Source organism: Falco biarmicus, chromosome 8 (genome assembly GCF_023638135.1).
Source record: "Falco biarmicus isolate bFalBia1 chromosome 8, bFalBia1.pri, whole genome shotgun sequence".
NCBI classification, from domain to species: domain Eukaryota; kingdom Metazoa; phylum Chordata; class Aves; order Falconiformes; family Falconidae; genus Falco; species Falco biarmicus.
Genome location: NC_079295.1, coordinates 42,528,496 through 42,554,798, shown reverse-complemented (window position 1 = coordinate 42,554,798; position 26,303 = coordinate 42,528,496). Strand labels below are relative to the sequence as shown.

The window sequence follows — 26,303 nt, the reverse complement described above, 5'->3', positions numbered from 1 at the left end:
CAGCCAATGGGGCGCGGCGGCGCGGGGAGCGGGCCGCGGGGGGGGCTGCGGGGCGGCGCGGCGGCGGCAGGGCACCTGCGGCGGCGGTGGGCGCGGGAGGCGGCGCCGCGCGGCTGGGGCGTCCGCAGCGCTGAGAGGGCAGGCTCGGCCCCGCCGCCGCACAGGCCTCCCGCCGCCGCTCGGCCTCCCCCGCGGCGCCTCGCAGCGCCGGTTCCGCACCCACAGAGGCGCCCGGCGTCAGCGGACCTCCATGTACGACAATTTGTACCTGCATGGATTTGAAGACTCGGAGGCGGTGAGTGCCAAGGGGGGCGGCCCCGCGCCCCCCAGGCTCCGTTACCGGAGGTGGCGTGCGCCGGCCGGAGCCACCCGAAGTGCTCCCTCCGTTACATAATTCGCGGGGGAGCGGCTGTATTTCGGGGTCCCGGCAGAGCTTGCCATCGGTCAGCCGCGCCTGTGCTCCCGCAGCCGTGGGCAGGCGCGGCCCGGGGCGGGCAGCGCCGGCTCCCGCTCCCCTGGGTGCAGCGGCGTGGCGGGGAGCGCTGCTGCCGGCAGCGCTGGTGTCTGACGGAACGGCGGCGCAAGTTGCCGGGCTGCCGCCGGTGTCGGCCGTGCCCTGGGCAGCGTCAGCGGGGCGCGTTCGGTGGGTTAACAAAGCGGCCGTGCAGGTGCCGCGGTGGCCGAGGCATCGCCCCGGGGTGACGGCGTCTGTCTTGGCCAAAAGCAGCCGGGACAGGTTGGTCTTGTTCGTTGGGAAACGATTACCCCGTCGCCTGCCCCCAGCCTGGAGCAGCCTTGCTGGGAGGCTGGTGACATCCCTCACAAAATGGTTCTCTGGCAGCACGGAGGGTGCCCCGTTACCGTGGCCGGAGCTTGACGCCCAGGATCAGAAGCGGTGGCGGCGGTTGTCCCAGTGCCTTTTCCTTCTGGCCGCAGCTGTGCAGGAGCCCCGTGGGGCAGAATTACTCGGGGCGAGGGAAACTGCTGGGATTGCCACGGCAATGAACACGCTGTTCCATATTAAACAGGGATCTGTTACATAAGGTGTTGTGGCCAGCTCGTAAAATACACAGATTGTAACATAAAATAGAGTGTACGTCAATGCAGACGTATGTATCGTATGATGTGGTATCCCCAGGAGAATGGACAAGGTCCCGTAGCGCTTCAGGGGAGGCTTGTTTCCTCGCCTGACAATGAGGTCGTGTTGGTCTAGGACTGGGAAGTGTAATCTGTGTACATGTTGCCTCATACGAGCAACTTGGTTTAGAATCTGTTTATTTCAGAGGGAGGGGAACCACAACTGTGCAGAATTGAAATTCAGTACTATGCAGTAAACCGTGTTGAGAGGAAACAGTGTGTATTTGAATCCTTCAGCACTATGTATTTGCGTTATTTCAAAACTCTACTGCTTTGGGTCAGTTCAGAAATTCCTGCCTTTTTAGTATGTGTATGTTAATTTGTGTTGTGTGTTTTCTCTCACTGCTGCTTACAAGCTGCCGTGCCAAGTGCATATGAGTGTGTTGGTTCCTTTAGGGCTGTGTTTTAGGATCCAGCTGGATGTTTCTGTAAACCAGGCGTTTGTAAGGCAGAGCATGAATTCTTCGGAACTGTTCTCAGTTCTGAATCTGACTTGTGCTGGCATAGTGTCTTTCAGCAAAGTATTAATATGCTCTGAAGAAGACAAATTAGAAGTATATTAGCATGGCTGAGAACTCTTAACTTGCTGGAATAGTGGTTGCGGTAGAATAGATGCTTCATCTATAAAAGCCAGATTTTAAAGTTTACTAGAGAATGCAGATAAATGTCTAGTGGGATTTGGGGGTGCTTCTGAGATGCTTAACTCCATGTATTTCAGGAAAGCCCTGCTGATTTCTTCCAAGAACATTATTTGGGAAAAGCAGTTCTCATGACAGAAGACCAGAGACCTACCTGTTACATAAAGATCTGTGTTAGGCTTTGTACTGTAAGAATCGTGTTAGTAAACAGACGAGAGGAATGGTTTAGCTGTCCACTTTGAAGGACTGGGATGAAGAATTTGTTTCCAGGTTCCTTAATACTCAGTGTAACTAGTTCATGATAATGTTGTTTACAGCTTTTGTAATTTTACAGTCTCTCAGTACTTGAGAATGTTTTTGATAGACTTCTGGAATTGTGAGAATATGTGAGAATCTCAGCTTTCATTAACAAAAAAAACCTCAAAACCCAGACCTTCAAACCCTAAAAGCAATCTAGATCTCATGGTCATATGGAAAAGCTAGAGGCCATAAACCCCAAAGGCTTAGACACAATGCAGATAAAATCCCCCAAGTGTTTGTTTGCTTTATGCTTCTGAACCCTTAAAACATTACACCTTATTATTGTTTTGGATTCTGGCTCATGAATTGAGAATACTTGCTGAGACAACAATATTCTGGCAAACAGGTAGCCTGATGGGTCATATGAATATTATTTCCAAGCCAGAGAGAGCCAACACAATAGAATTAATACAGTGAAAAACCAATCAAGGGTAGAACACTGGTTCCCTGTGGTTAAGAGAAAATAACTGTGAGCGTACAAAGATTAAAGAAAAGGCCTCTGTATTGTTCTGGGGTTTAGGACCTGGAAGGCTTAGCCCAGGTGCTGTGCAGCTAGTGAACTGAAGGAACTACGAGCTTGTATACTGTATGTTCTCTTTCATTCCCTGAAGCGCAGGGAGATGTGATCGAGGACTTGTGCTATTTGCCATGCTTCTAGCATAAAATAAACCGTATCAAGATGAGTCATTCTGGTACAGTAACATCTTCCTAAAGTAGGCATTTGCCCTTATAAAACCCATACAGCCTAATATTCATGGCAAGAAATAAGAGGTAACATAACATTATATTTTTTATCCCAGCTTTCATCACTTTGTACGTGGACCAGGTTCACTCTGTCTTTTCTCTGATGGAAATCCTGGTGCAAGCACATCTGAAGTAGAAGAAAGCTGTTGCAACCTGGTGGGCTAAGCAGTGTTGGCTCAGGTCTGTCTCGGCCCCTGGCTGGGCAGGCAGCTGCTCTGGGGTGAGCCTGGCCAGTGTGGCTGCTGAGCGTGCTTTAGGCACTCTCCCAGGCAGGGCTTCCGTGGAGATGTAGGAGCTAAAGCTGTGCCTAGCTCTAATGACAGAGCCAAAATGAAAATCCACTCACCCTCCTTCCTTGGGATTTGCCCCTGCAATGTAAAGATATTAGCTAGCAGACTGCTTTGTCAGGGTGTATCTGTTCCTTATTGATGAAAGCAGAGAGAAGAGCAGCAGTTGTGATCGAGGGTTAACCTTTGTTGATCTTTGACAGACTGAAATAGATGTGTGTTGCCGAGTGCCTCTGAACTGCTTCAAACTAACCTAGTGGTGTTACAGTTAGAAATCAGCTGAATGGCACAGGACTTCAGATATCCATTATAAGGCTTTTTTCAGTAATAAACCTGTACCCGTTGTAAGTCCTGTGTGTACCTTTCAAATTTAATTTGTGTTGGAGGAAAAGATGAACCCTCAGTGTATGGTACTTACACAGAGGCACATGCTTGCTGTTGGAAAAGAAAGGGAAACTGAGGTAGCTACTGAATTTATGCCTAATATCTTCTGGTAGATAATATACAGATTAACTGATTAAGAGGACACTGTAGAAGTATGCAGGTGAAATTTTCCTTTTAAAACCTGGAACAAACGTGACGATTTTTAACAGTGAACAGATACCTACATTATTTTTGTAATTGAAGCTAGTATTATAGGGTGTTAGTATGTGTGTGTATATATAAAATATATGCCAACTACATATTTTTATTTACGTATATATAAAGAAATGAGTGTGTGCATGGGTATTACAATCCATTACCAGCTGTGATGATTAATGTGACGTAGATGATGCACTAGCTAGTGTGAGGCTTTTTGGAGGAGGAAAATTACACTGTTGAAGCTGAAGAAAAACCTACCAGTGATTGTAGACAAAAAGTAGTTGACACATTGAAAAAAAAAAAAAGAGGTGCAGAGATACGGAAGCAGACAACTTTTGCGGGCACCAGTACCCTTGTAATGAACCACAGAAACTGCAGGCTTTCAGGTGATGGAAGGTGCATGACCCTAGAGAGAACGATCTGCCCAGTGAAGATTTTTGCCTTTTTTGTTAGCCTGCCCTGTGATTTTGGGAGTTTTGGGGGCTTTGTTTTAGTGCTCTGGGTAGTTCTAAACAGTCACCCTTTTGGAATGAAAGCTTGTTTGCCTTGCAGAGAAGTATGTCTTGCACTCTTCATAACAAAAGAATAAGACATAAAACCCCACTAGCACAGGGGACTTAACACAGCGAGGTCTGTTGGGTAAGCAAATAATACTGTTTCACCTTCACAGCTGTGAGCTAACAGGTGTATGTCTGTTTGTGGCAGGGAAAGATCTGAATGCTGCTTGATATGTCAGTCCAGAATTTCCCAGTGCTTTTTGGTTTCAGTAAAGACTCCATCTTTTTCAGAAACAAACTTCAATGAAACTTTCTCTTAAGAAATTGCTTTTTCTGTAAAATTACATTTTCCATTAAAACACTATTTAATTGAAAAATTCTCTCCATGAATTAGCAACAAGTACCTCTAATGCGGAGTCCTTTCCAGCCCCAGCAAATGATCAGGAATGACACCCGCTGTAAGTAAGTGTCAGCCTTTTTGCACCTGCAGAACTATCCGACTGGTCCCTTTTAGATTGCTTGTTCATATCTATATCTCCAAAGCAGTCATTTCAGAGCAACACCTGAGCATGTGAAATGGCTTTCCGCACTTCTCACAAGGTGTAAGTTTAATGGTTGCCAACATGTGAGAGGCTTTATCTTGTGTATTTGAATCAGTTATCAGAGCTGTTGGAAATAGCTGCCTTTTAGAAGTTCAGTTGGTTTTGCATCAGGAAAAAGAGCGAAGAGGGTCCAAGGGGTGGCCTGGCACAGGATTAGCCAGGGCTGGGTGTGGGCAGAGCTGGGGAGCCAACTTGGGTGAGAAGCCCCTGTTGCATGGCTGTGGTGGTGCCTGTGTGGGAGCGAGGGTGCTGTGCAGCATCACTGCTCAGTGGGAGCCGGTGACAGCCTGCAGCACTCGCTCCATGTGCCTTTCTGCTTAATAATGCCAGTGTTTCTCGTTCCAGCCATCTTCTTCCTCCTTGGTTTCACGTCATTTAAGGTGACGTTCAATTTATGCCTTCATCTTCTGCCTGTCTTTTTTGATTGGATTTCTGTGTGGTACCTCCCTGATCTCTAAAGGAGGAGGAAAGGTGGTCTTTTCTTGCCCTATACAGCTCTGTTGTAGTAGGTCTTTTTGTTAACTGTGTTTACCTCTTTGCTTTTTCTCCAGCATAGTCTCCTGCTCCTAAGCCATACGTACACCTTCTTTTCATGCCTTTTCTTAGCTGTTTAGCCTGCATCTAACCCTGCTCTGGTTTCCCTTGGGCTCTTCTCGTCCCTGCGTCTGCAGCCAGCTGTCTACTGCTGATGCTAAAGGGGACTTAGTACGCCAGGCAAGCGGGACTTTTTTTTTACTGGTTTGTAAGCCAGGGTGGTGTGCTTCAATCAAAGATATTATACAAGTTCAGAGTCTATCACCAAGATTTAGATAAACGCTTTTGGTGGGACTCATGCCCAGATCCACAAAAGCATTTTAGATTATGAAAGTCCTTTGGTGTTTATAGGAACTAAACACTGGTGAGACTGACCCTGGTAGCTAATGTTCACACAGTTTGCCAAAAAAAGGGCAGTGAGAAGGACTGTGCATGCAGAAGCTTTCCTGAACTCTGTAGCAGTTTCTACAGCCCTGGCCTATCAGGGCTGTAGCAGGGAGTTGGGAAATTGTGGCTGGCAGCGCAATATATAGCATATCATTACAGCATATAGCATTATCATACTGGCAATATGTGTGGTGACAGATACGAATTTCATCAGCATGGCTTTAGGTCATACATTAGGGTAGAAGGCTCTGCTTGGAGTCCAGTGTATTGTTAACCAGTGGTACAAATTGTGGTGTTACCACATCTTGATGACAGCATGTGTATGCTGCAGGAGCCAGAAAGGAGACCGCTGTGATGCAGGGCAATATTCATTCCACTATACAGAAGTTTGATGTGACGTCTGTGTAAAATCCATGCTGATCTGTAGGTTTTGTCTCCAGTTATTGCATATAATTGAGAGCATTGCTGAGAATTTTTAGGAAAGAGGTGATGGGAATAGGAGGAAAATGCATTTAATTCACCACACAAATGGTCAGTGTCAGTATTTTGAGAATAGTGTACTCCACTCCCTTTCTCTAGTTCATTGACATTACTCTTCACAGTAGTCATTCCTTCGGTTGCTAGTGTACACTTTTTCTCAGGGCAACTAAGACAAGAACATCTCTGGGTGCTGCTCAAGTAGAAAAATGTGATCATAGGAAACCAAACCATGTCAGGGAAGCTCATATTCAAATATTGATTGGATTTCTGCATGGTACCTCTCTGATCTCTAAAGGAGAAGAAAAGGTGGCCTTTGCTTGCTTCATACACCTTCTCAGTTGTCATAGGTTGAGAATGGGATATAAATGAATTGTGTATTTTTCATCCTGTCTCTTTGGTGATTATTCTACAAAACTCTTCCAGTTAGTGTAGTTTTAAAGACTTGTGCTTTGCATTCCATTTACTTACAAAGTATTCTGCAGCATTGCTTGCAGTAACTGTAGATCCATGCAGAAGCTGCAGCCCAAAACATTGGTCCACTGTTTATATAGCGAATACATTTAAAGTGGCAGCTGGTGTATCGTGGCTTCTTACCCCTCTCAAAGGGAAATGACAGCCTGACGGGCCGTCCTTGGGAAGGGGTAGTCATAGGCCTTCACTTGCACTCTCTTCTGAAATTCATTCTCTGCCTGCAGAATTTGTCACCGTTCTGCTATCCCAGAGCCAGTTACTGTAGCGAGTTTTGTTATAGCCAGTTGGTTTGATAGAACATAGTTGTCCTGCAGGCAGCCGAGACCAAGCAGGAGGCTTCATGCAGCTGTCAAATAAAACCTAAGACTTTCAGTGGGGTTAGAGGGGTTTGGGTGGTTATTAGTTATATCGTTTCCACAGGTCCCGTCTGAAATTTTCAGGCTGAATATTGAAAGTTGGTAGTCTAGATCAGATTCTTGAGATCTGATTGTCATTTTATATGGATTGATGGATTTAACAGGCAGGGATGAAGGCTGCAAGTGAGAGTCAACACATTTTTCTTTTTTTTTTCCAGCATGCTTGCCAGCAGGATTCTCTGGTGGTGGAAAGCCTGGTGATACACGCACTCTTTACAGTGCACAGAGGAGTTTCCATTTCCATACTTGCAAAATCTTTGCTTGGTTTATAGGTAAAATTAATTATAGGGTAAGACTGCAGAGGGAACATGCCGAGTACCCAGTCGTACAGACCGTCTGTGAGACACTGAGTTTTCCTTGTGGTTGATGACAAGAAGGGAAGTGAGATGAAGACTGCTGAAGCTGCCCTTCTTTGGGAGATTTGCTTTTATAAAACAGTGGGTGGGTGGTCTTGTAAGACCATCAGTTGTGGGGCTGGTCATCAGTAGGAGGCAGTTGGATTTACTTTCTGTTACTCCTCTGAGAGACCATGGATGTGTACGTGAACTGAGAGAACAGCGTTTGCAGTGCCATTCATTTGTTGGTAACACTCAGCTTCTCTTCAAGCATAGCTGTTCTTTCTTTTTCATTTGAATTAGTTAAGTTTTCTAATGTTTAATCCAAAAAGGGTGAGTAATGTCATCAGGACCTAGTCATTCCAGGATCATTTGCCTAACTGCTACCAGTTATCTACTTGCTGTTTGTTTATGTAGGATTTTTAGTTTCAAATGTGAAGTCTGTCTTGACTGGGAACATAGTTGACAATTTCTGGTAAAAAGAGATTATCCTCTGCCCATTATGTTTCCTCAATTCTCACTGAGATTTGGCTTTTATATGATCAAAGCGTTTGTGTGTTTTTGACAGTTTCAAATCTCTTTTCATTTCTATTACTTCTTAATAGATTGCCTCAACTAAAGAATCATCATCTGCCTAACAATTTTCTTTTGTATAGAGGGCTGTCTGACAGGAGTTGCAAAGTTAGCTTGTTTTCTGTTCTGAGGTTTGCTTGGGTGTTTTTGCTTAGGTTTTTCCTCCTAAAATTTCCAAAGTCCTACTACTACCACAACATCAGCTATTCTCATCATGTCTAATGTTTTGTGCTTACATGAAAATGGTTTTCTGTCTTACTCAGATCCTCTGTTTGTTAAATGTGATGTTGTGATTTGATAGTATGATAGTCAAATAAAACTTTCAGTAAGAATCGTACATAATTTTTACAATTTACTGCCTGCTGTTTGCATAGAGGTATTTTTTTCAGCAAAAATACATTAAAATGGCGGGGAAAAAAGCTTTGAGTCATCTAAACAATAGAAACAATGAGGAATAGCTAACTGTGTTTTCAATTTCAACTGCAAGTAAGAGCTCACTTGATGGGGATAGTGTGTTTTTAGTAATATTGTTTGTTCATATAAAGGACTAAAGTGTGTAATTAACTATGGTTTTACTCCTGCTTTTGGATTCCTTTTGGTGAACTCTTGAATGACCATGGAGTGCAGCCAAAATGACAAGGGCTTCTCACAAATGTGCTGATCCTCGATTGTAGATTGCTTAAAAAATTTGCCAATGCTTAAGAAAATGCTGCTGCTGGGAAGCATAAACAGCTCTTCCTGGGCTCAAGGGCATGTGAGGGAGGAGTGTGGCTCTTGGTGCTGAAGGAACACATCATAGGAATAATAAATAACAAGGGAAGAAGCTTAACCTAGGATTTGTTGTTGTCATGGGTTGCTTCCCTATCTCCCTAAAACACATTCAGCATGTGAGATACTGAGCTGTTAGATTTTTTTCCATTGAGGATGTATTTACAGAGATAGTGGAGCCTGTTTTTAAAAATCAGCAACTTACACAAATGCAGATTATTTTACAAACAGGACAAGCCTGAACACTGTTCGTGGTCATTTGGAATCCAGTAATTAATTTCAAAATATCATTTAGCTGGCTGAATGCTGAGTTCTGTAGGGATCACAGGTGGTGTCAATATTTGCTTGCAAACTTTCATCACATCGTGATTTGTATTTTTCAACAGTACTTTGTTGCTGGTTTTCATGCCAACAGTGAACTGATTTCAGTTCTTGAGTGGCTCATTTTGCCATGTCCCTTCCTTCTTTCCGTGTCTTGAACATGTACTTATATTCAGGTGCAGTAAGTTTGTGCTTCTGCATGGAGCACAGTGAGGAGGGTAACAGCCTGTTAATAGGTAGGTTTCCTCTTTCAGGAGGGGTCTGTTGCTAGTGGGCATCTTGATTCTCTTCACTCACGACATCTTTCAGGTCATGGACCCATGCATGCCAAATGAGTTTAGCTGCCTGCCAGTCACATCTGATGTAGCATCATCTATATATGAAGCTGTTTGGGAGCATGGCTTGGAGGGGACTTTTCACTGGTTGTTTCATAAACCAAAGAAAAGAAGGATTGGACTGTAGCTCCCTTGCCCCATTAAAGCTTACTGGCTCATGTGCTGGTGCACTGGTTTTTCTCTGCATTACTGGACATCGGAAGGGATTTCTTCTCTGGAAAAGGCACAAGAGAGTGGTTCTTGAGAAATGAGAGGAGAAGTGGACAGCTAGGTGGGTTAGAGGGAAGTGCCTCCAAGCACAGGTAGGCAGTGTAGCATGTGCTGAATAACTTTGAGGCCCCCTCCTCCTTGGTCCTGCATCTTTCACTACCTTCCCTTCCTCTTAGGCTCTGTCTTTCCTTAAATTGGCTCGGCTCCTAACATACTCACTTTGAACAGATGATGGGTTTGTGTCTATATATACACATACATATGTGTATATATATGTACATATGGGGGGGTTGGCTCAGGAGGTCCCTTTCAACCTCAGCTATTCTGTTGCTCTATGAAAGTTGAAGGAGGACTTCCAGAGCAGAAAGGGAGGTGAGAAGGTGGCAGGGTGTGTGTGTCCAGCTGCAAGTTCTGATGACTCTGTCTTGTTCTCACCTATCTATCTTTGTCTAGCCCATGGTGCTGATCAGGTAAACTTTATTTTTGATTTGGAGGATTACCCATACGTCCAGAGTTAGCCAAGCTTTCCCACCCAGCACAGAGAGCTGGAGGAAGTCAGCAGTGCCTGATTTTGTGCACGCACAATGCGAGATGTTAATCTGCGTTTTCTGTTTCGCTAAAGCTAGCCTTGTCAGAACGGGTTTTAAGAAAAGGGCTCAGAGCAGCAATGGTGGGCTACAGGGTCTACTGTGCTTCACAGGGCTGTGAGGATTTTAGTTTTCACAAGGGCATGGAAAAGCCGGAAAACCCTGGAGGAGGGTGATAAGGGCTCCTCTTCTGTTTTTTTTTGGGGGGGTTTATTTTCCTAAAAAGTCGAGTAGTACAAAGGCTATGTAAGTTACAGAGATGGAGCAATTTGGCTGTGCTGTTTCACCAGCATGGGGAATGCAGCCTGGCAGTGATTTGATTTATTACAGCAACATGGAAGAAATCATGAGGAAAAAATACTCCCTATCATCTTGCTGAGTACTGAAGTGGTGAAGTGCGCGTTTGAATGAGCTGTTAACACTTCATATAAAACTTTACAAGCCTTTCTATTTTGAGAAAATTCTGCTTATACCAAATACATTTTCTCTGTGAGTCCTCTCTTGTTGTTTTTTTCTGTGCTGGGACATTTCCCTGCAAATCAACTCTCTCGCTGCTCAGCTGGTTTGCTCTTTCTGCTTCCTCCCGTGGGCTGTTTGTCCTTGGTACAATGGCATGACAGTTAGTGATTGCATTATCATAAATGTCAAGTTTTCATTGAGAGTGTATTGCTGTAGATGCTGTACTAGGTGCTCTTAGAGTGTATGAGGCCGGGGGATTATTATATTTTTTGTTAATAGCCATGTCCATTATGGCCATAAATGAGCCGTTTGCAGCTCTTACTGCTGTGGGACAAGCTATAGGGTGAAGTAGTCAAGGTATCCTCCCGTTCCCCCTTCCTGCTTACAGAGCTGGGTAATCTGAAAAGCTCTGGCCTATTAGTTTAAACTAAGCTTTTTCAGAACCTTTCATCCTTTGATCTCCTACTGTAGCAACCCTGTAAATAAAATAATTTTCTAATGGTTACCCCCCCTTTCTGTTTCTTTACAAACTTCTCCTTTCCATGCAGGGTTTCTGACACTATTTTTAAGCCACAGTCTTTCTGTGATTGGAGTATCCCCTGAAGAATGTATCTCTCTTTTTGCCTGGAAAAATCATGTATTCCAAAAAATCATCAGTTAATCTCTGCTAAGGTGTGTAGGTCTTGAGTTACCACGATAAAATTTTATTTTGCAGAACAATTAGTGGTGCTCTCATCAGGTTCTGACAAAACAAGCCTCGGCATCGTTCTTTGGCAGAGAAGGTTAAATTATGACCAATGCAGAGAAAACCTCACCAAGGAAAAAAATCTGATGGCAGCTAGCTCTGCCTTGCAAAGGCTGCTTCTCTGTCAAACCTAGCAGCAGCTCCTGGCACCAAGGGCTCTGTCCTAAACGGCATGATGAAAGCTCAAGAATAAACCCACTGCACTCCAGGAATGACAGATACCACAGAAATATGTCTCCAAGTGACACCAAGCTAGGAAGAGAAGTACCTGTGATTCAGCAGGCTGTAATTGTACTCATCCTGCCTCCACCCAGGCAGTCCTTGCTGTTGACTCAAGCTAGGTTAATGAAAGGTTTGTCCAGTGTGGGGACACAGCTGCGCTACTGGGCATGATCTGCAGCGTGATCTTATGACTGTGAGCATGTTCTGTGACTTAAATGCTGGTGCTACACCTAGAAGAACTTGTCCTGCTTCCAGCTGCCTCCTGGTGTACGCTCTCCCTTGCTGATAAGCAGAAGTCTGTCTGCTGCTGTGCACGGTACCCCCTTACCGGACTGCAGTGTCAGATGCTCTGTGGACTCTGGCACCAGGATTAATGTATGGAATGCCAGACCCTCTCCTAAGTGTTCTAGTACAGCCTTTGAGAACTGGGGGGCTGGTCTTCGCACGTGCAGAAGGAAGTTTCAGCCCCTGGGAAAAAGGTCTCTCCACAACTGTTTTCATGTCTGAATACCAGAATGAGCCAGATCCGGAGGACATGCAAGTTTTCTTCCTAGTGAGGATCTCTTCTTTGTCCTGCTGAATGGCACCCACGCTGTCACTGTATGACTGTATAGTATTTCAGGATTTCCAGGCAAGACTGCCAAGACCCGGAGGTGGGACGTGATGCGTTCCTGCCGTGTGTCTCGGGCCTCCCAACCAGCCAGGGCTACCTTCTGAGCTACTGAAAGACTGTTTGACCTAGCCAGAAGCAAGCAAGTGGCAAGCACTAGTTGCTGTAGGTCAGTGCTGCAAGGAGGGTAAACCGGCAGGAGCCCCATGTGTGGTGGTCTCTTTATCCTCCAGATGCCTTGATCAACTTTGTTCATCTTAGATTTTATTTTTTTTTTTTAATCTTGCAAAGTTACTATCACCACTTTGTTTCCTTGTAGCGGAGTGTCAGGAGACGAGGGAATTGATCTGGCTGTGCAAGAAAGCTGCTTAGCAGAGATACCTGATGTCATTTTATGTGTGTACCTACTGGTGAATCCGGAACGATAGCAGTCTCTCACCTCACAGGAGCCCTTGTTCTTTAAGCAAAATGACCTTACTGATATGCAGATGTACTAAAAGTGTACTTGCTGAAGTGCCTGTTAAAAAAAGTGGGCAAAATCATTTTGAAGTGTTACTTGTTTTCAAAGTTTCTGACAAGATAAGAGAAGCAACTTCATCCCCATTCTAGTGCTTATTCTAGTTAAAATGTTCTCAAGACCTTTTTTGCACATCATAGAACAGGAATATTAGAACTTTGCATTTTTTATTGATCTCTTATTAGAAAATGAACAGGATATTGACAGATGGAAAAACAGACAAATGAATTATACTTTGCCTCCCTACGTTTTTCCACGCTAATTACTGTTGTCTGTTACTTTTTACTTGCTGTCCTAAGGAGTAGAGTGGTAGGAAGTGTTTTAGTACATTGTTGAATAGCTATTGTGTTACACCCTAGAGTGGATTTGTTTCAGGAATGCATTAAGTAATCCTTCCCTTTAATAGATTAGGTCTGCTATATGTAAACATACAGTATGAGTGGGAGTGTAAGAGGAAGAGTCACGGACTGGAATATTTCCTGTTGTACATTTGAAATTCATAGAGTTGTGGTGGATAATAAAAGTTGTTTTGCTGAATGGAATTAAGAAGTTGATTTAGGCTTTGAAACTTGCCATTGAATGACACTTTTTGTGCTGGTGCTGGCACTAGTTATACATATGCTGAAGATGTCTTACTGATAATAATATTTAAGAACCGTCTTAAATTTTCAGCTCCACTGCTCTGTTCTGAATGTCACAGACAAATGCTTCCTTTTTGGTTTGGCTTGGAAGGGACCTTAAAGATCACCTAGTTAGTTTGTTGGCTTAGAATTAAATTTGCACCTTTCCATTTAATTGCAAAACCTTTCTATCTTATTTTTAAACAAGAGGTGTCCAGTACTACTCTCCTAGCTCATTCAGGTACTGTATAGGCTTACATTGTGCAGGAATTTGTACACAGGGTTTTGAATGAAGTAGTGTGTCCTGTCCCCCTCCATCCTCATCCCATTTCCCCCAGCCCTTGAGAAAGCAATTTCCCTGTTACTTTGGTATCTCTCTCTCCAAACATGTCCTTGATGTGTTTGGTTATTCCTCTTGTTCTTTCTGAGCCTCTCATTTTCCGAGATGGTTTTTTGAAAAAGGGAGGTTGTAGCTGGTGCTGTATGTACTCTGCAGATAAAAGTGCACCCGCATGGGAGAATTGTTCAATTGACAACTTCAAAGTGACATATATTTCAGTGTATTTCATGTGTGAAGCACTGTGCTTCATGAAAGAGGTGTTACGCCTCCCAGTGACTGGACTATATACATTTGGAAGATGGGAAAAAAAAAAAAAAAGTTTGCATACTGTGGAAAAAAACACTTGCAGGATGAAGGCTTTCCTGAATACATTGTTACTACTTGAGAGTTGTCCAGAAGAAGATTACTACATCCAGTACTTCCTCCTGTGAACAGTTTCAGGTTCAAAATACTCAGGTTAATCCTTAGCCATTGGTTTTAAACATTTTAAGACCATGATGTCTTAGGTCTTTGACTACATCAGTGTGTGTCCCCTGGTGATGACCAAGTTTAGTTATAGTCATGATATCTAAAGGATGATTGTGACAGTAATTTTATTATGTAATATGCTCAATACTTAAATCTGTTTCTAAAATGCTTGGCTGTAACAAACAAAACCACCATACTTCCATGGATGACTTGTCTGCAGAAGGAAGCTTCTGTTTGTAAGATTTTTTTGTTCCACGTTCTCTGCATGCAAGTGGGAAAATACACTCAAAAGAATGTAACTTTGCACAGATATTTTGTATCTTTCTTCATAAGCAAGAATTTAATTTATAAAAGATGTGAGATCTATTTCGCATCAGAATTGAATATTTCACATTCCTCAATTAACAACAAAAAAATTAATAAATCTAGGCTACCTTTCTTCTGAATGGCCTGACCTCTTAACAGATACAGAAATCCTAGTCTGTATCCTTAGAATAACAACAACGATGTAAATAAATAAAAACACTGCAGTGTTGTTTTGCTGAAAACTGATCTGTGAAGAGGTATGTCCGAAACCATTACAGCCTGCTTTTCAGGCTGATTTTGCTGAACATTTTCAAACCAATCTGGCCTAAATAGAAATTACTTATACCCATTTACTCTGAAATTTGGGGGCAGAACTGAACTGAGGGGTAAAACCAAAAGGAGAGCCTAGGTTTCAGTGAAGCTAGACTAATGTATTTGAGGGAATTGCAGGCCAGAAGTCCTGATTCCTGCTCATTTCTTCCAGCCATTAAATAATTCCTCCCTTCGGTTGTATTGTGTCTTAACCCAATTGCAGTTGCTGCCTTACTTAAAAAAAAAAAAAAAAAAAAAAAAAAAAGCTACTTCCCGGCAGCTGGAAGATCAACCAGCTTTCCCCCATCAAACCCTTTCAGGAAGGAAATCAGCAAAGTGCTTTCCCAAGTGGCTGTCTGCCTGCCTGGGTACATGCTGCAGTCTCTGGAGATTGTAGAGGCATATGGGTTTTTTGGTTATTTTGCGTTCATTTTATTTTGCTCCTTTCTTCTAGAGCAAGTCCCTCTCTGCCTTTGCTCTGAATTGCAACAGTGCTGCTGACACAGAGCCTGGCTGTGAGAGGTTTTGCCAGAGAGGAGCTACAGCTGCCAGGAGGAACAAGCCAGATCCTGCTCTTCTCCATTATTTTCTCTTTCAGCAGCTGCTGTTATCGTTCCTCCTGTCAGATCACAGGGAGCTGGCCAAGCTGCTTGAGCAGCACCGTATGGGTCGCTACCTGAGGAGGAAGAGGAGTCGCTCCTCCCTAAGGCTCAGCACTTTTTTCCCTTTCACTTGTTTGGTATCTCTTACTAATTTAGTAATTTATTCATGTTTCAGTAGTGTGGCGGCTTGCACAGCTCTTTTCCAACTTTGAGGCCGACATAAGAGCTGCAACATAGAGATACGGAAGGGGCTGTTAGGGGCTGCAACTAGAGAGCAGTACAGATACAAATGTCAACAAGAAACAGCTTGAATCCTGGCTGTGCCTGTGATGACAGTGTGCTCGCTCTGCAGTTCCCTGCCCACAGCATGCCCTGACAAGATATGCAGTGGAGTAGGAACTTAATAGGAACCCAGGACTCCCAGGCCCTGTTTCTGGAGAGGGAGATACATGAAGCATGCCTCCAAGGAGAGGGCAGAGAGGGGGAGAGTCCAGGGTTTTGTACTCTTCACTCTACTGGTAGAGCTGGGTAAAAATCCTCCTTTAGGGATGGAAGGTGTGAGTACCCCGTGTGAAAGTGCTCAGCTCCTCCGTATATGCATGGAAGCACAGCCTGCACTGGCTGGCGTGCCCAAGCTGGGGACAGAGCAGGCTCGCTGCCCCCTCCCCGGCCCTGGCTCAGGGAGGCTTGGCTGTGCTTAGTGCCTGTGCATCTGTAAGGCCGAGGGAGAACTGGGGCGTACGTGGCCTCTGCCACTGCCAGTTGCCACTGGCAGCCTCTTTCTCCGAAGACAGCGCTGTGCTGGCTCGTCCCTTCAGCAGGGAGGACTGGCCGTGCTCCCGGGGGGCTCATCAGTTCTGTGGCTCTGTGAGTTGGAAGACATCACTGGAGCATGGTGTGAGGCCTCTCCCCCACCCCTGCACTCGTCCTCCACCTGCTTGCTGTCTCCACAGCTTTCCCACTTGCTGCCAAGCCGCGGGGAGGGATGCTGGGCGCAGGAAGGAGCACTGGTCTGATAACAGAGTACAGCAACACTGTGCCCTCCACATGGAACTAATGGCGCACAAGAGGATTTACAGAATGGACTGGGGGAGAACTCTTTAGTAATTGAATTCTCCTGCAGGTTTTGTGCTGCGGAAAGTAGGATAGGCGCAGCAGCCACTGCAGCTGAACACAGACCTGATCCCAGAGGAGCGTTCAACCCTATAGCTTCCAGGGAGCGAGCTCCTGGCATGGATAACTCTCTGCAAATGCACGTAAAGAATGAAATACAAAACATGTAGTTAATGCTAAAATGCACTAAAGAAAACGTGAGCCTTTGCTTCCTGCCAGCAGTGCAGGGCACTGGGACTTGTAGTGAATTATTCTGGAGCATGGAGATCTCTTGGTGATCTGTCTTCTGCAGTGGGTGCCATGAATGCATTAATACTTGCATAAGCTATGCTTGGGTGTATGTCCACCCCCAGATCTCTTCTGTTATAGGAGGTGAATATTATAGGTATTGTTTATGTATATTTAGATGAACATCATGTTGTCATGACATGGAAGAATTTTATTTTAGGAGCTGCCATGGAAGTTGGGGGCATGAGCAGTTTGTCTACCCAAGAACCAAGCCCTGGGGTTTTTGCTTTGTTTAGCCCAGGACAAAAAGGGAATTTGGGAAGTTGCTAAAGTCCAGCTGACTGGCTTTTGATTTACATCCTTCCCCTTGTCCTTCTCTTTCTTCGGAAGTGCAAGGAATGGTTTTGCATCTGACTTCAGTGAGATGCTTTCCTACCCAATGGGAACTGACTCGGCATAATATCAGTGTAAGGGTGGTTGGGAGGAAGCAACCATCTTCCTTCTTTGGACTTAGTTCCTTACTCGTGACTTTTGTATTCTGGTTGATGATCTTTGAATGTTTTTCCTTCTTTCTGCTGGGTATTTTTCCATACCTTTGACTAGGCTTTGACTTCACTCTAGCATCATACACGTTCCCTGCCTTTTTGGTTATATACAGTGCAGATTTATAGGGCACTATCAGAACCCTTGACAGCAGTGCTTTTTTTTTTTTTGTTTTTTTTGGTTTTTTTCCTCAACAGGTATACCTCTTTTAGAATATCCAAAAATAATGGCAAAAGCTTTAGACCAAAATAAGGATTTTCAATCTCGTCAGATTTTTGACAGATTCCGCTCCTGACAAGAGTCTTTTTTTTTTTTTTCTTTCTTTCTTTCTTTCAGCAATGAACAATATCCAGGTGCTTAAGGTTTTCCTGTTTACTGCTTCTGTAGACTGGTGTTACTGATGTGTGTGAGAATTTTGATAGAGAAAGAGGGTTTTTGCACAGAATGAGATTTTCACTGTCTTTCTCAGTTACTGCTTTTGCCAAATCGAAGAGATAGTGATTATAGTAGTGACTTCTAAAGGTTTTTTTTCTTGATTGGAATGCTTACTGGATGCTAGTAAGAAGGAATATTAAGCTATTGTTTCTCCTAAGCCATTTAATTAAGAATCCATTTTGAGAGAATGCTGAAGGCAGTTGTTAAAAAAAGGATTTTTGTCTTTAAATTTCTGATTTTTAACTCTAAACTGTCAAATACACTTGTACTATGTAAAATTGAAATAGTTTGTTATAAGCTCATGGTAGTCCTAAGAATTTGGGAAAATATGTTCAGACCACGCTACGTACCAAAAAAAATATTTATGGTGCCTGGAGTTTAGATGTAGCCTAAGGTTTTGGCTGTTCCCTCTTCCTGGATTTGCATTTCTACCTAGCATAATTTAGTACATTTCCATTTATCGCAACAGGGAATATATGGCGAGACTATTTAGCCAGCGGCATCCCAAGATTTTTGAAGAATCTTTGATGTTTGTTCCTGCTTCTGATCTCCCAAAAAATAAACTGTCGTTTGTTTGTTTGTCCTGTGTTTTGTTGGTACTTCCTACAAACCACCTGAGAATATGTGATAATAACAAGGACCTCTTTAAACACTGGTGTGTTGTCAACGTGAGCTAACACCCAAATCAGAACAGATGCAGTAACACTCAACAAATATGGGGGTTTTTGTAGCAGTGGTAAAAAACCCCTAGTTTGTTGGGGGCACCTGTGCTCCATCGTTACTCAGCAGTGCTGTCAGAGCTGCAGGAATAGGTCAGAGCTGCTGTAATTGCACATGCTGAATATCCAGCCCTGTCACTGAAATCCCAGCCAGTCAGTGGGCAGCAGAGTACAGACTGTAACAACCTGAGGTCCTATAAAGTCCTTGGAGTCCCGGATTGATTACAGCAATTAAGTTGCATAAAGTGTTGCCCAAATATTACCTCAGTAGGTGATAGCAAGATGCTCTTTCACTTGTATTTTGCTCTCAGCACGTACAGTTTTTAAATTGCAAGGTTTGGGGGAAAGGAGTTGCTATTTACAGAGCGCACAGTACTTAGAAAATTAAGGCTTTTTCTTACTAAGATACTTCTAGCAGTATATAATAGCTTATTGTGAGTTCAGCAGCTGTGTGATTTTGGAATTTGGTCTTTGCTGCAAGAAAAATAGTAAGAGATCATGGCAGCTGAAAGATGGTTCTCTGGGGGGAAAAAAGAGTGGAAAGCACAGAAGAAAAAAAGAGTGGAAAGCACGGAAAGAAAAAACAGTAAAATGCTGTCTTTGTAAGCCTCATTTATTAGTGTTTAAAGCTGTTTCTAAGCCTCCAAGTTTGGAAGCTTTTGGAAGGAAGAAGCTAATTAAAAACACAATACAACACAACATACTAAACCTTAGCCCAAACCCTATCAGTTGCTTGGTTAAATTAAGCAGCATGAAATTCATTTCAACAATACCGTAACAGCATGTCACAATTCTTTCCCATTCGCTACACAGCGTGAATATTTTAAACAAAGTAATTTTCCTATAATTACATTGAAGATGTAATTCTGTTTTGGTTTTTTGTGCCCTGGTGAGACCCTTAGCAAAATCTGTGAGAGGTGGGCAAAAGCAAAGCGGATGGGATGACTTCAGAGGAAGTCATTGCCACCTAAATATAACTTGTCACAGCAGATAGCTGCAGTCCTCTGTGTAATAAATGGAGTTTGGCTGCCCACCAGGTTTCTTCAGCAGAGGATTATGAAGCATGTGCTATCTGGAATTTGACTTTGGTGAGGTGGGGGCCTGGTACAGAGCTGGAATACTTGGTATCCTACAGACCTGCAAGGTTTGTTTCTTTCGAACTAGTGGGTAAATTGCAAAGCCAGCCACCCATCTGCTGGAGCACTGTGGTGAGTGTGTGGTTTTACCAAACCAGCTTTAGGTCAAATTGTGGGACAGTTCAGCATGTTCTAAACCACTTCTGTTTAAAAAATAACTAGCAATATTCTGGGTTATTTTGGTTGTATAAAACCTGATGGTGTGGGAAGTGGTGACACCATGCTAGAAGAAAATCAGGACACTGTAATCATAAAAATCCTTAAAAGGATGTATGCTCTTCAATTTAACTGTTTGGATTAGGAAAAGCATGCAGTGAAAACAGACAGGTGGCTAGGATCTTCTCAACAATGAGGTCTCGAGGAAAATTCCACTTCTTTCTTCACACTTACAATACTTTGAAGATTATTGTATTGAACGTTCCTGCTTTGGGGGCTGAAGTCTTCTGCCTATGTTTGCAACCCAAGGAGAGATGCACTGTTTTTTTTGGAAAGTTGAGAAAAATCATTTTAGCCAATGAGTGAAAGGAATTACTGAAATCTTTCATTTGACACTTTCCGCCCTTTCCAGTAATGCCAAGTCAGCATAAGTGTGTTGTGCAGAAGCGGTGGAAAGGAGGGAGGTGATGGCAAGGGTCCTCGCTCCAGCTGTTGCCTCTTAGCCATTTGGCAATGTCAGTGAGTCCCTTCCACACAAACCATATTGCGAGGGCAGCAGTTTGAAAACAGCGTCAATCTGGCTCATCCTGCCTACTTTGTTTCTGTGCCATCAACTTTTGCACTTGAGTGCCATTTATAAAATAAGGGCCCTTATGCGCACAATCTGTGAAATAGAAACTGGAGGTCACAGCACATACTGAGAAGAATGAATGTCTGATGTCCACGTGCTGCTGAACAGTCCTCCAGAGGAAATAAACTTAGCTGTTATATCTGAGCTCTCTAATTTTTCCTTTTTCTAAAGGAATCAGCTGAAATACCACCCATCCTCAGGCACAGAAGAAGGTACAAGTAACAGATTTCTGCTTGGTCACTTCCAGCTCCCTCTATGAATTAGCTTTTCAGAAACAGATCACTGTCTGTTCACCAGCAGAAAAATAGAGGCAGAGGTAGAAAATATATTTCAAATACTTTAAATTTTGGGGCTTTTTTGCTTCCAGGGAGCAGTTTGAAGAGTGTTGGATAGTTCTTGCTTGCTTATTAAGCGATCAAAAACTTAAACACTAATATGTACTACTTTCCTTGTTGGTAAAAACAAGGCTTCTAGGTAAAAGTCAGCTGTGTCCAGAACTCCTAGCTTGATATGTGCCATTGACTGAATGAAACTCATCCTTGGTAAAAGGTTGGCGGAAGGTTTATCCATGTATAAACCTCACACAGAGCAGGTTTTCAGGCTTGAGGTGTTCTATGGGCTTACTCTAAATGTCATCCAGTGGAAGGTAGGTGAGGTGGAGGGGTGGAGAAGGAAAGAGACTTAGAGATGGAAGGACAAAAAGGCAACTGTCACATCAAATTGGTGAACTTGGTGAACTGTAAGAGATTGCTGAAGGCCCGTTAGGGAGGGAGAGGAGGTGAGTCTGCTTGGGAATTGTCTGTGGGAGGTGAAAACTGGCTCATGAATGTAAGACGACATTTGTGGCTTCTCAGCTGTATTTACTTTTGCATATTGGTATATTGGAAAGTTTCAAGCTGGATTAGTAGCCTGGTAGGTTGGTGGGAAATACTGTTGAAATACTTCACATGCCTGTTACAGCATTTAGATTTAATCTGTCTGCTTGGCAAATATAAATTAAGTAATAACAACAGTGTTACCTTACAAACACCTGCTTGTTCTGGCAAGTAGGAAGTCTCTCGTCCCGTTGTATGTGTACACCCTTCAGTCCTCTTAGTGGCCCCTGTGTCCAGTGGTTGGTGTTGCTGCGTTTGGGGTTAGGTACAGAATTCTTTATTCAGGGAAAATAGGCTAGGGCTGGGTATTCTTAAAGCAGTGACTAGTATGTTTTATTGTTACTCCCCTGTGGGCTTTTTATAAAGATCCAAACCCAAATCTCACAGAAGTCCTGTAGAGACAAATAAATGATGATCTCTAGAGACCCTTGCTACAGAAGCATTGTTACTGGCCTGTTGACAAACTTACATTGTCATTAAAAAAACCCACCCAAAAAGCAGGCAAATGATGTTGGCCTTATCACCAGGTGTTTCCTTGCCCCCATGAAGTCTCAAGGTTTGATTTTTGGGGTGGTGTTTCCTGTAGCTGACTTCAGAAATGGGCCTAAACCTGCGATGATGATGACATATTCATTCTTCCGTTCACTGTAAAAGAATAAATGCCAATTTATAGGCATGCCAAAACCCCCGTGATGGCCTTTATTCAAAGGTAAAATAAGCATATCTGAGAGCAGTCCCAGGCCAGGGTGCGAGCAGGCACAGTGCAGTGCAGGGCAGCCCGGTTTTCACAAGGGCAAGTGGTGGTATGAGTGAACCAGGGGAAGAGAACAGAGCTAAGCTAGATGAAGACAAAGGAGAAATGGGGATAAACTTGAACAGAGCGAAGTAAGCAGAGAAATGGGAGCTAATCCTTTTCAGATTGCCAAGTGAAATGTCTGTGATGCTGTAAAAAGGAACTAGATGTGGGCGTGATTTAAAAATATATAAAAAAAGTGGTCCACCCATTTTGACAAGAAAGCTTCATCACAGCCAGCATAGGAAAGCACCCATAATATTTTCAGACCTGCTGCTTCTCTGTCCTGCATGTCTCTGCTCCAGGACATGGCACTTGGAGCAAAAGAGTTTTCAGAGAATAATGTAAAGAGGCAGAGGGAGGGGCTGGGGTCTTAGGGAGTGACATAGAAATACACCACATTATTTCAAGACTTCCTAGCTGAAGACTTTATGTCTGAGGAAATGTTGTGGTAGACCACATACGGTAAACACAGATGCTTATGTAGTTGGTAGTATGATTAAATTTGGGGGCAATATTTGTCTTTTTTTTTTTTTCTTTTTTTTTTTTTTTCCCCCCTGAACACTTATGGAACATTCTTAACTTCCTAACATGTTACTGGGGACAGATGCAAAGCATCATCTTTCCAGGAGAGCTCATTCAGAGTAACAGGTGCAATTTTATTAGCTGGTGTATTATCAGGTGTCATAAAAACCAATAGTAGTAGCTTCCCCAGAGCCCTTGGGAAGATCATTCAATACATTCAAGAGCCAAAGTAATTAGAAAAAATAAAGCAGTGTCTCTATACTGTTGTAGCTTTAGTTTGGTGCCTTTTATCATTGAAAAATACACCTTTTTTCTCTCCTGGGTCTTCTGAATAGCTTTTATGAAAAAGAGGGACCAGCTGCAGATACTGAAGCAAAATTCAGACTAGAAGTGTTCAGCTGTTGATTCAATCACAGGTCTAAGCACAAGCAATTGGAATAAAACACAAATCAGAGCATTTCCAGACAGATCTTTGCTCTTCTGTGGTTCAATAAAAAACTGAAAGGTTTGTGTATTGTTCAAACTTTGTGATTCAAACACATTCTGGAGAAAAGCAATCTGAGCCTGTAGCCATTTATCTGGCTGGGATCCTCACCTTTGTTTGCTTGGAACTGCAGAAAAAGTGCTGTGGGTGTCACTTTGTGGGGGGAAATCTGAATTTAAACTCTTTTTTGGAGTGGGGGATAAAACTCTTCACCCCATTCATTCTTCACTTCTATTTTATTCACAAATAGAAAGTATTAATTTTGAAGGAGGGGTAGAAAAAGGAGAAGCAGATCCTTATGTCTATCATTCAGTTCTACTGTGTATAGTATAGGCAGATAGATTGCAGATTCTGGCAGCCTCCTGTTGCCAAAATTTCATGTTAGAGATGTCCCAGAGACAACCTTTGTTTCTTCCCTTGGGACAGAGTGCTCCCAGGCTTGGTGCCGCAGGAGAGCCAGCAGAGCTCACCCTGGAGCCCTGTGATTCCGCCACAGTTAAGAGCAGCTGTGGCAGGGGGGGGACTCACACCAGAACTGAACGCAGTTTCCCAGGAGGGGTTGTAACTCCCAGCGAGGTGGTGCTGGGACACAGCTCAGGTGAGTCCTCGCACAGGTGCTTGCAGCGACTTAGGTTACATGGCAGTAGTTGGAGGAACCTGATGCACTTTGCTGAGTAAAGAGGATGGGTCTAGGCATGTGCTTAGTTGCTTTGTTGAATAACAGGCAGAAGTGATGCACCAGCTAAGAACCATTCTTGTAAAAGAGACCGGGTAACACTTGGTATCCTCCGCTGTTTTATGCAGTTGTTGCCAGCAGAGCTGAGGTAGCTGGAGCAGTTTGACTAGTGCCACAATGCATTCAATAACTTACTAATTTTATAATATTTTATAAATAAAAATATATTTATATATAATATATATATTTATAAATAAAAGTATAATAACTTACTAATACGAATGTGTAAATGCATTTTTATGGTCAAGAGAATGCAAGCACTGATGGACAAACTAGTGAAACATTTCATCTGTCTTTGTATTTCAAGTAGTTAATGCTTTTGCCACTAAAACATCTAAGCTTTGTCGTGACTGGTTAGCATTTGAAGTTCTGACAAAGGCAAAACGACTTCAGAGTTTACAGTTATTTATAACATAAGAGATTACATCTGTCAAAATATCAAAAGGAACAGTTCAGAACAACTAACGTGTTCAATAACCACTGTCTTGGGCTTCGTTAGTCCGCTTTAAATTGTAGACCTTTTCCATGTGAATGTATACCTGTAGTGCATGTCAGGCAAAATCTTACATGTCTTGCATGTTCATTTGAAAATTACAGAAAAAGATGTAGTGTTTTGGCATTAAATGTATATATTACTAGTACTTCTTTTTAAAACCACATTTCTTAGATGTAAAAACACAATCTGTGCTGAACTGAAGGCAGCTTGAGAAAGGACATGTGACTGCAAGATTTTAAATCCAGGGAAAAAGAGAGATTGTGAAACAAAATGTTAGAACAATTGCCCTATTTTCTAATAATTAGTATTCACAAAGAAAAAACATGTTCTAACTACCTAGTAATTTCCAAATTGCTGAGACACCTAATGAGTTGTCTTAAATAAATTTACCAAACGTATAGAAGGAAATAATTACTGAGCATTTAATTCTGGAATCACAACTCAATGCGAAATGGTTATGCAGCTGGCTTGTGTGTGTCTTGGTTATTCAGCAAGAAAATGATTTGGTTGGGAACTGAACCTTGTCCTGTTTGGACTTTCAATGGCACATTGACATTGTCTCTTAGATGTGAATTTGTGAAAAAGTCCTCCTAAAATGCTTTGCTACAGCTCTACTGGACCTTGTTATTTAACATTACAATAGCTGTAACAGACTTTGTAATTCTAGAGGGATATTAATAATTGCAGAGGATATTAAAAGCAAAATAGGGGCTGTGCTTCCAGTGTAATCTTTGCGCCTCATTCTGCAAAGCCTTTACACGTGGGAATAACCCCTCTGGTTTCATTAGTGCAAAGGGTTGCTCCTCCTGCCTTGAGCTCCCCCAGAAGTCTCACTCCAGCGCTTAGGACAGGAACTCTGCAGTATTTTACCGGGGTTGTTCTAGCACATGCAGATTTTTCTGGCCCTGACTTTGATTACAGCACAGTATGGTTTTCATGCCAAATGAATAGATACCCACTGTTTTGTATTTGCCTCTTAATTACATCACCTGCCCAGTAATTAAATTTAGCTGGCCACCCTGAGCGCTGAGACCAGGTTAGCACCAACTGTGGTCAACAGTAGAGGCCTCTGTTATTTAAAATGCGGGGGGGTTGATTCCTATTTTAATGTAAAAATATGTTAGTACTTATTCTCTATAGCACCTGTCTTTGCGGCATATTTATAGTAGTAACCTCTGGGAGTTAAACCTGGATTTTCAGTCAGTGGGAACAATAAAGATACTGTGAGTAGCTTGTGTAGAGGCTAATCTTGTGCAGAGGGACTGCACAATGCACACGGACCTGTGAGATGGTTTATGTTGGGTCTTGGAGTGAGCTGTGTCTGCGAAAAGAATAGGTCTTCTGTTTAAAAAAAAAAAAAAAAAAAAGCAGAACTCCTTGAATACACGTGGCATATGGCAGCATATGGCCCTGCAGCCATCGCTGTGCCTATTTGTTCTCCCTTTGCTTTGTGAAGAACTTTGTCAAGTTTCTGGGAACTTGTTAAGGAGGTATATAGCCTCCTGCGTGATGTGCGTTGACCTCAATTTTTGCTGAAAGTTGCAAAGCCCGAGGCCGCTTGGTCTTGTTTCAAGTCAAGGCTCCAGTTCTTGATGAGTACATCTTGTGTGAGAGGGAGGCAGAGGATGGGCTAGTGTAACCTTCCTGCTAATGCAGCCAGTCTTCCTTTCTGGGTGGCTGCTTCGGGTTTTGGCTACTTCCACTGTCAGTGTGAAGAGATCTCAGCCCCACTAGGCACACAGAGCTATGGTCTGGAGTCAAATAGGCTTTAAGATACACCTTTTTTTTTTTTTTTTTTGGAGCAGTGCTGATGTCCTGAATCACACTGAAGTTTGAGCAGGCTGTCATTGCTTATTATTAAAGATGGGAGCGTAAATGGTTACATGGGATTTTATTATTCTTTTTTTTAAGTGAATGAATGAATAGAACAATGACTGCAATGGAAGAGAAGTGACAAAGCAATGAAGAAAACCAATTTCATAATAGTAACAATAACAATAAACAAATCTTTAGTTGCTTAAACCTGGC

General features: G+C 43.1%; 1 protein-coding gene across 6 annotated transcripts in view; it reads left to right on the top strand.

Annotated features, from left to right (window-relative positions):
- The window catches only part of CACNB4 (calcium voltage-gated channel auxiliary subunit beta 4), a 108,916-nt gene that overhangs the window by 42,562 nt on the left and 40,051 nt on the right, over positions 1-26,303 (top strand). For 2 of the 6 annotated variants that reach the window (XM_056350615.1, XM_056350618.1), the window contains exon 1: positions 45-295. The exons of the other annotated variants lie outside the window; for them this stretch is intronic. In XM_056350615.1, the coding sequence (XP_056206590.1) occupies positions 251-295 (45 nt within the window). In that variant the 5' untranslated portion in view covers positions 45-250. Of the gene's footprint in view, positions 1-44; positions 296-26,303 lie in introns of those variants that run through there. 6 annotated transcript variants of the gene reach the window in all.